The 15,226-nt window shown below is 32.3% G+C and overlaps 1 protein-coding gene across 2 annotated transcripts; it reads right to left on the bottom strand.

The window, feature by feature from the left end:
* Positions 1 to 7,587: 7,587 nt before the first annotated feature.
* Positions 7,588 to 11,472, bottom strand: LOC102602767 (uncharacterized). Of its 2 annotated transcripts, none has more exons than XM_006339289.2 (6): positions 11,284 to 11,472; positions 11,071 to 11,156; positions 10,837 to 10,987; positions 8,985 to 9,110; positions 8,647 to 8,850; positions 7,588 to 7,884 (listed from the first exon to the last, which is right to left on the bottom strand). In XM_006339289.2, exons 1-6 carry the CDS (start codon positions 11,380 to 11,382, stop codon positions 7,744 to 7,746), a joined length of 807 nt encoding a protein of 268 aa, XP_006339351.1. In that variant the 5' UTR covers positions 11,383 to 11,472; the 3' UTR covers positions 7,588 to 7,743. The 2 variants fall into 2 exon arrangements, with proteins under 2 accessions (XP_006339351.1, XP_006339352.1); XM_006339290.2 differs by having other exon boundaries at positions 10,837 to 10,984; positions 11,284 to 11,471.
* Between the last annotated feature and the right edge of the window lie 3,754 nt (positions 11,473 to 15,226).

Raw genomic sequence — 15,226 nt, 5'->3', positions numbered from 1 at the left:
AGGTTGTTGGTTTGCGGAAGCTTGTGAGCTGTTTGATGTATTGTATTGATATATACCTGCTTTTAGTTTTGGTATAGATATCATGGTGGCCTCGACGGCCCAATCAGGACTTCTGTGCTAGTTGGCTATTTATTTATATGATCTCCTGGGAGTAGCTGTTTCTTTTATAGATCAGTTGGCAGGGGCCTTGCCGGCCGATGGCTTAGTTTTAAGCCGAGATATACTTGTTTGATTTCTTGATTATGTGTGGCTGCCATGCGCTGGTAGCAAATGGTTCAGCATGGTCGGCTCAGGCCTGAGTTTTGGCATTAGGAGCCAGTTGCGCCCCTTGAATTTGGGGTGTGACATTAGTCTTCCTCCAGTCTCTTCTATCGAGGAAAAAGATGAGGACAACATTCCTTTTAGATGGACTATACAGAGAAGGATGGTTTCCATCTCAATCAAAGGGAAGGAGAAAGTTACAGGGGAAACATCAACAAGGCAATAACCAGGGGTGCTTCATAAAAGTTCATGAATGATGTCATAAAAGCAAACAAGGCTAGTACTACAGAAAGCTAGAAAAAGAAGGAAGTCTAGACTACAGGAAAAGGTAATTACTGATGAGGGGGTAGTGGAAGTTTCAAATAAATAGGAGGACAATGACACTATATCTGAGGATGTTGTTTCTGCAGTGGATAAAAGAAGGAAAGAAATACTGAGCAAGAAGAAGGAGAAACCTAAAAGCAGAAAACCTTTAGGAAAAAGGGCTAATGTGTCAAAGAAGGGAAAGAAGAAGGTGAAGGAGACATTCAAGAGAAAGAGAGAAGTGTCACATAAAAGAGAAGTATCACCTGACACTGATGAATTGTTTGGAAACTCTGAGTCCGAGTCTGAAGAGAGACCAGATCCGAAGAGTAAAAGGTGAAGGCTGAGAAGAAAGGATATAAAGAGGATATTGTAGACAATCTGATGAAACAGAAGGTTCTGAATGGGAGGGTCTTCGATTTTGAAATAATCTCAAAGCCAGGGATGTGCACTATAGTTGATGCACTTGAAATCCAATCATGGACCCACTTGTTTACATATCACACTCATGTTCTGCATGAGCAACAAATAAGGGATTTTTACTACAACTTTAAGTTTACTGAGGATGGTAGCATCAACACACGAGTAGGTGATATGATTCTTCTTCTGAATGAGGAGAGATTGGGTGAAATCTTGAACTTTCCCAGGGAAGGGATTAGATCCCTGATTGGGAAATTTTGCTCCAAGGGCTTTCCTAAGGAATGCGACAAACTCACCAAGTTGAACTGTGCTGGGATCTCCAAGAAACTTCTCAAAGGATATTATCAACTACTTTATGAGTTTATCAACAAAGTGCTCCTTCCCAGATCTGAGAAGAGGACAGTTGCTTCTGCGGCTGATCTGTTTGTGATGGAGGCACTAAACACATTTGAGCCCTTGAATCTTCCAACCCTCATACTAGAGCACATGCGCAAGACGGTCATAACTCAAAAAGGAAAACATGGTATGGGGTATGGTTACTTCCTCACTAAAGTGTTCAAACATCTGGACATTCCTCTTGGAGAAGGAACAATTAGGACTATGAAACAAACTTTCTCTATGAACACTCTCGTTGAGTGTGAGATCATGGAAGGAAGGACATGACATCTAAGGAAAATTTCTGCATTGGTGGTTTAGCAGAGTCAACTGAAGCATGAATTAGAAGAGATGACTGCCCTGATAAGCAAAATAGATGTTGAGATAGCCTTACTGAAGGCACAATTGTCAAAAGCACAAACAGAGGGACCTGGTTCAGCTAAAGTCTCTAAGTTGAGGAAGAAGAATGAAACTCTTTTGGCCGAAAATGCTGAACTGAAAGAAAAGCTTATCAAATCCAATGATGCTGCCAACGATCGCCTCACTCTCGTCATCCAATCCCTTACCCAAAAACCTCCCTCCTCCCAGTCCCTTCCTAATCCTTAATCAAGTCCTCCCTCTTTCCCCTTATCCTTGTGTGGGCAGTGTCTCGGGTTATCTTGGTATTTTAATTATAATGTATTGAATGTTTTCTTTAAATGCAGTGAAATGGATCTCTGTTTTGTACATGGCCTTGCTTACTTTCATGTTTTTATTTTTATGCTTATGTTGGCAATTGTCCATGGTTATATCAATCTTGTTTACTGTCTTTCTTTTTTATGATGCCAAAAGGAGGAAAATATTTGCATGCTCAGGTTGAAGGTTGGTTGGGTTAGGAGATGTTGTTGAAAAGGTTGAAGGTTGGTTGGGTTAGGAGATCTTGTTGAAAAAGGTGATATAGTATTGTTGTTATAATATTGTTGTTAATAGGAAGCCTGTTGACATGGGGGAGATTGTTTGGCCTGCTGATAGGTGATAAGTGTTGATTTGTTTGTAATCATCAAAAGGGGGAAAATGTTATATTTTAATTTTGATGATTTGACAAACAAAGGGATTTGGTAAGGGTACCTGATCTCATTATGTGAACCATGCTCTTATTGGTGAAAATGACAACTGGAAATAGTACACTACTAACAACAGTCCTGCAGGAGTGCGGCGCGCGTCTGTGCTGTGCAGTAGAGTCGTTGGCCAATGGTATTGTTGGCCTTACTTTTGGGTTTTCGTTCCCATCACATATAAGGCCAACATCATTAGACACAACCTTAGTTTTTGCACTCTCAAAAAGGATTAAAGAATATTGCAAAGACCACACACCTAAAATATCTTCCGGCGAAACAACAAGGGACCTGATAGAGTTATCTTTGTTCCTAGTCTTTCTTAGGTTTATATTTCAGTGTTTCACGTTGTAGATCTCTTTCTGAGTTATAAAGGAAGTGGATCAGTGATTGTTCTTAGTGAGTATCATTTGGAGTGATAGCTAGAGTTAGCTATTTGAGTTGTTGAAGTCTAAATCAACTAGAGTTAGTTATTTTAGTGGGCAATAGAGTTATTGCTTAGTTCTCTTTGTAGTAGAGTTACTACATTGATGGGGAAGGGATTTAGAGTTAAATTCCTAGGTTACAAGAGTTTGTAATCTGAACATTGCTCCGTTTTGAGTGAAATGGAGTTGGGTTGAAATCCCGGGAGTACAAATCGTGGTTTTTACCGCCCTTGAGCAAGAGGGTTTCCACATAAACTGCTTGTGTTTTTGACTTTATCGTTTGCATTTTTATTACTGTTCTTGTTGTGTCAAGGGACCTGGTCCTTGACGAATAGTGGACGCATACATTCTATCAAAACAGATCAGAGGCATTAGTATATTTAGGGAAGTAGACTAAGGACATGGTGAGGAGGGTCAAAAGATATGGAGGAGAAAGTTCAACTATTGACCAAACTATATTGGCTAATTGTACTAGTCAGTTCATGCTGAAGAAGCGGGCCTTAGATGAGGTTACGTAGAGTCAGGGTTGATCCCGGGTTGGTTCCACAAGTTGATATGATGACCCCTATAACGTCAAATCTTTTTCGTTAATAATTTTTTTCATTGACGAAATAATATAATTATTGTTTGGTTAGTTTTGAAGATAAATTTTTCACATTTCAAAAAAAAAAGATTTTGACCAATTTTCAAGTGAATTGTTTTTCACTCACCAAGTTTCAACTCTTTTTTTTCTCCAAATAAACAGAATGTTCAAACACAATTTTACTCCTAAATACGATTTTTCTAATTTGACTTCAAATACTACTCTCTTTTTTTTGTTTCAAAAAACACTCAATTTATGTCCACACGTCTACTTACTTTTTTAAGTGATCGTTTGATAGGGTGCATAAAAATAATTTTAAATAGAATGTATTAATAATTGCTTGCATTAATAATGTTTGTACTCCCTTTGTTCATTTTTACTTGTTACTGTTTGACTTGGCACACCCATTAAAAAAATATTTATTGATATATGTATTTTACCACACTATCACTATTAGTTGATGGTAAGTATTGACTCTTGAATTTTTTTTTTGAAGAATAGTAGTTAATGCAAAGGTAAAATATGAAAAAAAATTATTTTTTCTTGATATGTCAAAAGTAACAAGTAAAAATGAAAATCTATTTTAGGAATAAGTGACAAGTACAAGTGAACAAAGGGAGTATTAGTTATGGTTGCATTAATTATACATAGATTATTTCTTATGCATCGTTTGGTTTGGTGTATTAAAAATAGTCAACATTCATAAAAATATTTATTTACAAAGATATCCTCCACAATTATGGTGGAAAAGATGTAAAGAGAATTTTGAGGGATAATTGTGTCTTTAACCATACTAATACATATATTAAATCTCCTTGTATTACTAATACATAGAAATCTGTGGATTGGTAATACACCTTAGTACACAAAAGAGTGTATTAGTTACAAATAGCATAAAAATGTTGTTCAGAACATGATATTACAAATACACAAAGTTAATACATGCATAATTTTTATTAATACATTCTACCAAATGATCCCTTTAAGTGATTGATAATGTGAGAACATACAATGACTTTATTTACTAATAGAAATAAAGTTGGCTATCTTAAGACTGCACTTGGTGAAGGAAATACTTAATTTATCTCTTCAGACTTTTTTCCTTTTAACTAGAGGTTTTGGTTTCAAGCTATGATATGAATTTTTTTTGGGAAAACTATACAAATTAGACCCATTAGCCAAAGTATTTAGTATAATTTACATAAATCTCATAGTGTTAAGAGCTAATTACATTTTTTCCCTACTTTTTTCCAAATTAAAAAAATCCCTTAAAATTGATGGATTTCAGATACATCACTAGAATTTCAAATACATCACTGAACTTCCAGATACATCAGCAGACATCCGGATACATATGTGAAGGATGTATCCGAGACGGGAGGGATGTATCATAGAAAGGATAGGACATCCAGATACATAGGAGAGGGATGTATTCGAGTGGGGGAGAGATGTATTAGAGAGGAGATAGGACATCCGAATACATAAGAGAGAGATGTATCTGAGAGAGGAGGGATGTATCCGAGAGGGATAGAGATGTATTACCGACTGGGAACCAATGTATCCGAGAGGGGATTTTTGAAATTTTTTAAATGGTCAGAAATTTTAGAAATCATGGTAAAATTAAGATGTGTATTTAGGTTAAAAAAAACTTAAGTATTACCCAAATTGAAAACCCAATATATTTACCCTGATTAGACCTACAACCCAAACTATTTACCTGATTGTCCCACTTTTTCTATTCACTGAACCACTGTTGATACCATCAGAGTATATGTATACTTTAATGATATTTATGTACTCTAATAGTATCAAGCAGTAATTGAACAACAATGTCTCTTCCTCCTTGATGTCATCGAAATATATATATATATATATATATACTCTAATAGTATCAAGGTGTAACTGATCAGTGTTTTCACTGAAGCGATGCTTCTTCCTCTTTGATACCATCAGAGTATATATATATATACATTTATGATATCAAACAGTAAACACAAATTAGTAGTTAAAAATAGGGGATATGAAAGTAAGGAGTAATGACTTATAAATAGTTTCCTTTTTTGGGGTACACGTATTCTTTTTTCCCAAAATTATTGATAGGAAGCACTACCACCAAATGGGCCCTACCCCGCTACCCGACACGAATCTGGATTGGAAGGCTCCAATGCCGATACCACACATTAGATAGGAAACCAAAAGAAAAATGTTTATATTTTTGCTAAAGGCTTCATTCAATTCTATGGATGGGTATTAATTTGCAGGGGCGGAGCTACCGTGTTAAATGGGGGTTCGGACGAACCAACTAGCTTTTACGTAAACCCTATATACGTTCTAAAAAATCATGTACAAATATATGTTAATATTGCGTGTTAACCCGCATCAAACTAAGGTTGGTAGCGCTGTGGTAAGCGTGGGCAAGTTCTGAGTCTTAGGATGGGGGTTCGAGCCCCACTGGCAACAATTCAATTTTTCCGAATTTGTTTTATATTGGATTAAAAATGTGCTTTGTGCCTATCTTTTACCCTCCTTTAATTCAATTTTTCCTATATAGATTTTTCTAAATTCTTTTCTCAAACAATAAAACAGAAAATTGATGATTGAGAATAATAAAAAAGTAGTGTCATACTCCAAAACAATATCTGACTATTAATTTCAAAATAGATAATTGTAAGTAGGGGTGTTCACGGGTCGGTTTGGATCGGTTATTGGTCAAAACCAAAACCAAACCAACTTAATCGGTTTTAAAATTATCAAAACCAAACCAAACCAAAAATAATATACATTTATCGGTTTGGTGGTTATCGGTTTCGATTTGGTTTGGTTCGGTTATTCGGTCATTAACCATATACAAAAATAAAAGAAACAATTCATTCAAAATGTGAAAAAAGTGACAACAATCCATTCAAAACGAAAAATAGTTAGAATGATTGACATTACGAAACTTTCGATCATTGAATTTGCTATGAATAAAGCTTCAAAGTTCACTACTTTTGCCCTAGAAGGAAGAGACATTGACATTTTCAATCCCACAAAAAATTGTAATAGACACTCATATTTATAAAAATAATATATTAAGTATGTATATTAATAAAATATATGTATATAATTCATCGGTTCGGTTCGGTTCGGTTATTTCTATGGTTTTTTCGAATAAAACCATAACCAAACCAAATACTATTGGTTTTCAAAAATCTAAAACCAAACCCAAATAAAATCAATTTTATTTTATCGGTTTGGTTCGGTTTTTTAGTTTGGATCGGTTTTTATCCAAACTGTGAACACCCCTAATTGTAAGTAACAAAAATATAGTGTCATATTCTAAAACAACATCTCACTATTGATTTCTTTTGAAGCATTCAATAAAATGTTAAATCCAAAATTTATTTTTAAAAAAAGTTAGGGTTCTAATTTTTTACTACCTACTTCATTGTTACTGCTTGTTGTCAAAGTGTAGACCTCTGCCCCGGTAAGTACTATTTACTCTTCTCAGTTCCTCTTCGGCTCTCCCTTTTCTCTTTTTTTTTATTTGTCTTCACATTGTTTAACAAATTATTCAAAGATCTTATTTTTAATCTTTAATTTTAAGACTGTTCCACGTATTAATAATTGATTATATTAATTAAATTATTGTTTGCTTCTCGGAACTTCAACTTTTCAAGGCAAGAGTGGCTCAAGGGTGAAGCAAGTAAAACCTTTCCTTTAGGTCCCAAAAATATTAATGGTGAAATTTTAATATTTTTAAATTTTACTTAAAATAATATTGAGATTATAGAAAAAAAAATGTTCAAAATCTATACTAAAATATAACACTTATCTATTACCAAATAATATTTTAGAACTTTGAAATAAATAACTCAAATCTTCATATTAATAAATGAAGTATTTGAAAGTGTACCAAATGATGGATCATTTCTGTTTTCAAAGCATAGCAACTTGTCGAGTGCAATTTTAATGATATGCTTATATGTTTGTGGTTATATATATATATATGTTTGTAATTTAACAATTGTTATATTAGATTAATATGTTGTTCTGTTTTAAAATTTAGAACCCACAAACATCAAATTCTGGCTCCGCCTCTGATTATTTGTCAAGAAATCTTAATTTCAGATGAAAGGAATAGGTAGAAAATCAAACAGATTTCAATGATTTCATCTAGGCAATACTATTTGATAAACTGAGCCTGTACTATGTACATTCACCATAAACCTGCTTTATATACATTGATCAATAAATGGAGAGAAATTGTAATTTGTAAAGCAACAGTCATACTCCAGAATTCTTATTCATCTGTACCACCACGCCAGTAGCCCCATTTACTCATCCCACATTCCGATAGGAACTTCTGATAATCGCCGTCCAGTTTTGCATAAGCACGTGAAAGCTCTTCAGATTGGAGATGTTCTCTATCATCGGTGACATTCTGTTCAACAGTTTCAATATGTTAGTTTTGCAGTCAAATTTCGCAACAGTAACAGAATCAAAGCAAGAATTACATACTGTTCACTGCAGTCTTAAAACCGTGTAAATTGGAAAGTATGGCAAACACACATTAAAATTTATATATGATACACAGGAATGATGAGATAATAAGTACTAGTGTTGTTGAATATCAAATGACAAAGTTCTCATCCAAACACTCCTGATAATCATGAAGTTCTCAAGGAAAAATAGGCTTATGTGATGCACGAATGCACACACATTACACAAAAAACATCTACTCCATGCACTTGCAAAGATTACCTAGTTGTTAGTTTTCCCGAAATTTGGTGGCAAATTGCAAAGAACATGTCACCAAAGTATCTTTTCCCTCAGAGGCCATATAGTGAAAATTACAGAGCTGATTTGAGCCCCACCAAGGTAATTATGGAATTTTTTTATTTTTTTTTAATAACTGAGAAATCCGTCTGTGACCCGCCCTTTGGACCAATCACAAACTTCTAAACTCAGTGGATAATGGGCCCCCGCCCCTCTACCCTCCACTTAAATACCGGGCTTCGTTTTGCATGTTGTGGGGCTTGAACCTTCGACCTAAGCCACAAATCCTCCACCTTTTGCCACTTGAGCTAGGCCTTGGGGGCTAATTATGGAATTAATTAAAAGAAACATATACAAGAGAGGAATATTGAAGAAAGACCACAAACAAGATAGTAATTCTTGCTAGCTACTTGCGCTGAATACTTACCTCAATTTCAGGTCTTGAATCAGAATATAATGCATCTGGATCGCTCAAATCACGAAGAGCTAATTTCCATCTCATGCTTCCAGATGCCTGACGAACATCTTGCAATTTATTTCTAGCAACTCTATGGTGAAAGGCATTCATTATGCATCTGATGCAAAAGCCTATCAGAGGAACCAGAACTAGAAAATAACCACTGGTTTTAGCCTGGTAATAACATTGACAAGTCTGTTGAGATATCTATTAACATTCCGAAGGATCTGCATACTAATCATTTGCAATACATATAATTAATGTAACTAATGAGACAAAGATACGACATGTCTCAAGGAAGTCCTTACATATGGTAAATGACGGCATGAAAGCACATATAACATCTTCTGGTTGATATCGTTGCCACAGAGTTTGAAGCGTTGGCTTGTTTCAGACACATCAATTTTAGGTAATCTAATCTTCTCTCGTTGATTCTGAAAAGAAACTGACAATCAATAAGAAAACTTGGAATACAAAAAGAGTCTAGCTAATGAAAGTTTCATGGAAAATCAAACTAAAAGAGGGCAAACAAAAACTGTTACACATTACAATTAGAAGGAAATAAGAAAAAACTTTTACTTGTACTGCAGCTACAAAAAGAGTCTAACTAATGAAAGTTTCTCTGCTATATCACATAAATGCTCATCCAAGTTTCATTGGAAATATGCAGCCCATTACAAGGTTTTGTCAAAGCTAATACACAAATATATATCTTGATATATTCTGGAAATATCAATCTCGAGGAGTTGCCCAATCTTGTTGGTCAATCCACAAAATCCAAGAGGTATGAATGGATGACTAGACAAACTAACTGAGATTTCAAAACATCTTTTGGATGTGCTTAATATAACTAAAGGAAATACTGACACTAGCATCAACATAATCCCAAAGTCCAAGTGGAGATGAAAGTTTATTTTACCAAAATGTCTGGCTGAGTTGATTGAAAAAAACAAGTGTCTCATGAGTTGATTTTGATCATGCAGGGCAGATGAGATTAAGTGAAAATAAAGTGGTCTTCGAGTTGCATTCACATGGCATAACGAGTTCAAACTTCAGAGTTACAGCTGAAAGAAACACCACAATGTAGCTGAAGTAGACTGAATCAATGACTTCCCTTTATCTGGCATGATTCATGAAGATAATATGGCAAGAATGGATAATAGCTCAAAGGGTAGATTAGATGACAGAATCTGAAGGATAGTTTGGAAAAATTCTTCATTACAAACATTTTAATCCTATTCCAATGTTAGCTATTTTATAAAATCCATCAGGAAGTCACATAATACTGCCAAGGAACTAGTCCAACAGATCTTATTCTTACCTTTTAGAATGACGAGATATCCTATTGATGAGAGCCTTAAAGCACTGACTATTTCCTGTAGTAGCAATGTAGCATCTTGGAGGAAGAAGTACTTACTTATTTTATGAACTAAACAAACACCAAAGGACTTCAAAACTTTCTGTTTGGTCTTCCATTTTACAATTTTAGCATAATAATTATCATAGCACCTACATCCTATTACCTTCTTAGATGACATCAAATCAAGATAAAGCCTTTTATAGGCAAATATGTCATGTTGACCTTGTTATAATTGTGTTCAGGCTTTTATTTGACTTGGTGAGTAGAGAGATCACTCGATCAAGCATCATTTTCCTCATTTAGTTTGTTGGTCTATTGTCACATATATTAAACTTCATAAAGAAAGCGCATCAATTTCATTCTAGATAACAGAACATCATTATTAGACAAGAACAAAGTAGAGCTCCAACAGATACAAAAACACAAGCCAATTCATTTAGCACCAAGCTGCACAGGCGATGAACACATTAAAGCAAAAGAGCAAATTTGATGACCACAGACACATTTTGTTTTGGCAACAACAGAATTGCTACAACAGTGCCATAGTGAGTTGGATATGAACTGATATCAAAGTTCTTCAGTAGAATACAAAGAAAAGTGTAACTATAACTACAACTAAGTTGACACATAATATAATATATAGTAAATAAAAGTGTGTTCTCTGTAACCTCGTAATCTTTTAGATGAGTTGTTCACATAATTCAAGTAGAAGTCCTAGATTCAAATTTTAATGTTACCGTTGTTAGATGAATGATATATTAACTGTTGAGATGAAAACAAATGAGTCCAGAAAATGTTACCGTTTGTGAGTAAGGTGTAACATAGGAAGGGATGTTGAGATGTTGCCCTTCAAAAACAAGGTTAACATCAATAATTTCCTTATTAGCAGCAGCAATTTCATAAATAGGCACTCCATATAACTTTGAAAGTGAAGTCAACGTTTCATCCCTGCTATTACCAATCATCAAAATACAATTCAAATCTAAGAAACATTCATAGACCCACAAGTAAGCCATTCGTGTAAGAACACTTACTCTTTCACCACATGAACCAAGAATTGAATGGAACTGCTCCATTGTTGACCATTTGAGAAAAGCTCCTGAATATGATATTTACACCTCTGTGACAACAAAACCCAGAAACAATTTAGCCAATATTCAAACATATTTTCACTTTACTGACTAAAAAAACAACATACAAGAAAGAAAAAAAAATCAGAAATAATGAGAAAAACTGTTGAAGAGAACCTTAGGAAGTAAACTGAAGTGCTTGTATGTGGAGTTAGCTCTAAATGAAGAGGATTTACAGGGCAATGGATGAGAGGATTGACATAGCTTCAATTCCATTGAATCATACTGCTTTCGATTACATTCACACAAAAGATTTGTCACTCACTTCTGAATCTATTGCGGGATAGAATAGTACGAAAGTAGGAAAGGAAGACTACAAAATTATTTGGGCTTCTTTAAAGGTATGGGCTTCATCTTAATATTCCAGATTTTCTTTGGGCCTCTTTGGGCTACATTTGGGAAAGGATTAATTATGGATTAATTACAGAAATCCCACCTTTTATTTTACTTATTACCATTATACCCTATAAGTTTTACAAATCTCCAAAATTCCTCATTTTCACACATCAGATTAGTGTATCTCGCGCATCAGATTAATGTATCAGCGCATTAGATTAGATTAGTCTATCATGTACATCAGATTAGTGTATCATGTATAAAATGTAATGTATCTTACTTAACGATTAATGTATCTCGCTCATTAGATTAATGTATCAGCGCTTATATTATTGTATCCGTTTGAGGGATTTCTGTAATTATAAACTTTTAAAGGATAGATTGTAATTTTGCCTTAAAAATATGTGATTTATGTAATTTACCCAATAATTATTGGGAAATTTTTGTAAATAGCCATTATAATATACTTAATTATGTTTCATAGCTATAGTTTGCATAATTTGGGGTTGTAGGTATAATTTAAGATTCCTCGTTTGTATAATTCACGGATTTGTATAATTTGCTAGTAAGTTTGTATAATTGAGTTATTTTTGTATAAACTCGAAAAAACGAATTCATACAAACATATACAACTGAACTTTAAGCAGTTATACAAATAATATTATACAAAATTACATTATACAAAAGTTATACAAATTATATTATACAAATTTCGAATTGTACAGACGTGCGAATTATACAAACTCGAAACCCCGGCCCACGTAATTATCACTGAATGTTGGTCGCGAGTGGTAATTAACTAAAAGTATGGCTATGATGACTAATTAACTAGTATATGTTTGCCTAACCATGTAATTTTCCCTTAACTATTCGGCTAGTTTCAAATATATACAATAAAGTAAGAGAAAATTATACAAATTGAGCCCTCTAGGAAAAAATATTTACTCAAATTGAAATCAATCCAATATATTTATCCTTATTGGACCCACGAGCCAAATTTTTTACCCAAAATTCCCTTAGTTTGCATGAACCAATACTCAATTTGTTCTTCTTTTTGTTTTTCATTTATTATTTTTGTACTTCAATTTATTACTTTTGTCTTACTCCTTCTGTCTCTAATTACTTGTCCATTTTTGAATTGACACACATATTAAGAAACAATGATTGAGATAGTGAGTTTATAATTTTATCCCTATTAATTATGAAGTGGAGGAATTAAAAATTTAAGATTTTCAACAAGTTCTACCTTTTTCAAAATCAATTAATTGAGGGTATAATAAGTAAAAAACTGATCTTTCTTGATTTGTCAAAACTGACAAGTAAAAAAGAAAAATTGGACAAGTAATTAGGGACTAATGAAATATCATTTATCATCTTTGTACTTCAACTTATTACTTTTGTCCTATTATTTATCATCTTTGTACTTCAATTTGTTTCTATCCTATTATTGATTACTTTTGTCCCCTTCTTATTTATTACTAGGAAACATATCCGCGCTTCGCGCGATAAATTTATCAATTTAGAAAATATTTCTAAAGTACAAATTTTGTCAAACAAATATGATAAAACTTTTCATGTCTCTGCATAAAATATAGTTAAAAATATTCATGAAATCTTTCTTATATAATTTTGTTATTAAAATTAGAATTAGATGAATGGTATTCTTTTTATTATTATATCTTCTTCAAAAAATGAAAATATATAAAAATATTTTCATTTTTAAATACAGTAATTGTGTATGTGATTCTAATAATAGTAGGTTAGTTTCTTTCATAAGATATATGACATATTTGTTTTCCAAAAATTTCCTTCATTAAGAATAAAACAATAAAAAATGAATGAAACTAAACATATAAAGGGAAAACAGAAATATAAGTACCCACTACAATGGAATCACTCCTCTTCAATTAGACGGTTAAAACTTAAAATGTATTTACTACAATTTCTTTTGATTATAAGATTAAAATTTTGAAATAGTATTTTTCCTTTATTTAATTACAAGTATTTAAAACTCTTTTCTTAGTTATTATCCTATGACCAAAATTAAGTCAACTAACAGTGTCTTTCTCTAAGCTTATAGATGAAAAGTATTATAAATTATAATTTTACTCATGTATTTATCAATATGAGTAAGAAGATATATATTAACAAAATTTTGATTGAAATTAATATCATTGAATCTTAAGAAAGAGCGAATTAAAAAGAGAAAAAAAAAATTAAAAAGTGAAAAATTAGATAATAGGAATAGTACAATAGGAATATGATATGACCTCGTTACAAATTTATCCAAGATATAGTATGAATTAATGGATGAAATCTTCATGTATTTATACATACAAATTTAATTATTTTCTCAAATTAGTTCGAAAACTTTGCATATCACTTATTTTATAATTAATTCAGTTCATAGCTTAGATTTTTTAAAATTTGCAATTACAAAATTCTCTAATTTTTAAATTTAAAAGTAGATATTCTAACATTAAATTTTTTTGTTAATATAACCCATATTTTATGTAAAAAAAACTATAGATTACAAAGTAGAAAGGAAAAAAAATTAAATCTAACTTTGTAAAATATTCAAAATATGAAATATTTATCTTCTATTAATTTATAATCCGTAAAATTTAAAAGGGTTAAAAATGTATTGATGAAGAACAATGTCACGAAATTTTATAAGCCTCAACTTGTTCAGTAAGAAAACATTTTAGCCAAAAGTAATGTATCCCTTCTCTAATTGCTTTTAAAATTTTCTTGTCTGCTTCGTCTTAACTTTTCTCAAAATCATATTTTTAAAATCCTCATACTATTTCAACATTTATATGAATTGGAACAATTTAATTAATTCAAATAATAGAAGAAAATTCTTAGACATTCTTAGTATAATTTTTAAGTATACGCATTTCTCAATGAAACAGATTTTTATTATATTTATGAAGAATGGACAATTAGATCATTTCAATGATGAAAATTTTAAAATAAATAAAATAATGATAATTCTCAAGGAGACTATAATTAGTTGGAACTTGGAAGCCATATATATTAACAAATAATTGATACATATACTAAATCAAAAAATGGATCAAAATTCACATGTTCTTTCCTCATTAGGAATCAAATCACTAATCCAAATTCATTGAGATAATCTCTTTTGGCTTGTACTTCAAGAGGACCAGTGACAAATCCAATCAACTTTAAAATCTCTTGTTTTTTTCTTCACATGTGTATCTCGCGAGGCATGGACCTAGTTATCCTTCAATCGTTATTCCTTTGTTTCAAAAGGAGCTAGAATCACCTCTTTTTTTTTATCATGTTCATTTGATACATTTTCTACACACATAAAATTCATAATAAGCTCAAAACACTCAAAATGATAATCTAACAATACAATTATGCATAGAATATAAAGCAATAAGTTATTATTTGCCAATAACTTAGTATAAATAATAAACTTTTAGCCGAATACCACTCCATAATTTGACATCTGTAGTTAGAGATGATCTAAAAAAGGAAGAGAGATCAAAGTGCGTAGCAACTGATTACATATGTGAAATGAAAGAGGAAAGTTGTTAATGAGATAGAGGATGAATATGTACCTTTAAGCCTTTGAAGGAATTTAATTAGCTGTAGAGAGAATATGCTTAGGAAATAGTGAGGATTAATAGAGTTTAAATAGCTATTAGAAATTAAATATAATCATTAATGTTGCAATTATTAAAAAAATTAA

This window comes from Solanum tuberosum, unplaced genomic scaffold, assembly GCF_000226075.1.
Source record: "Solanum tuberosum cultivar DM 1-3 516 R44 unplaced genomic scaffold, SolTub_3.0 scf00009, whole genome shotgun sequence".
Lineage (NCBI taxonomy): Eukaryota > Viridiplantae > Streptophyta > Magnoliopsida > Solanales > Solanaceae > Solanum > Solanum tuberosum.
This window is presented reverse-complemented; position numbering and strand designations above follow the sequence as displayed.

Excerpts from the sequence above, each read along its gene's own strand:
- LOC102602767 (XM_006339289.2), bottom strand. The coding sequence starts at position 11,382 with ATGGAATTGAAGCTATGTCAATCCTCTCATCCATTGCCCTGTAAATCC. Across the intron at positions 10,988-11,070 it reads TTGGTTCATGTGGTGAAAGA|CAGGGATGAAACGTTGACTT; the intron begins GTAAGTGTTCTT and ends GATTGGTAATAG. Across the intron at positions 8,851-8,984 it reads CATGCCGTCATTTACCATAT|GCTAAAACCAGTGGTTATTT; the intron begins GTAAGGACTTCC and ends TGTTATTACCAG.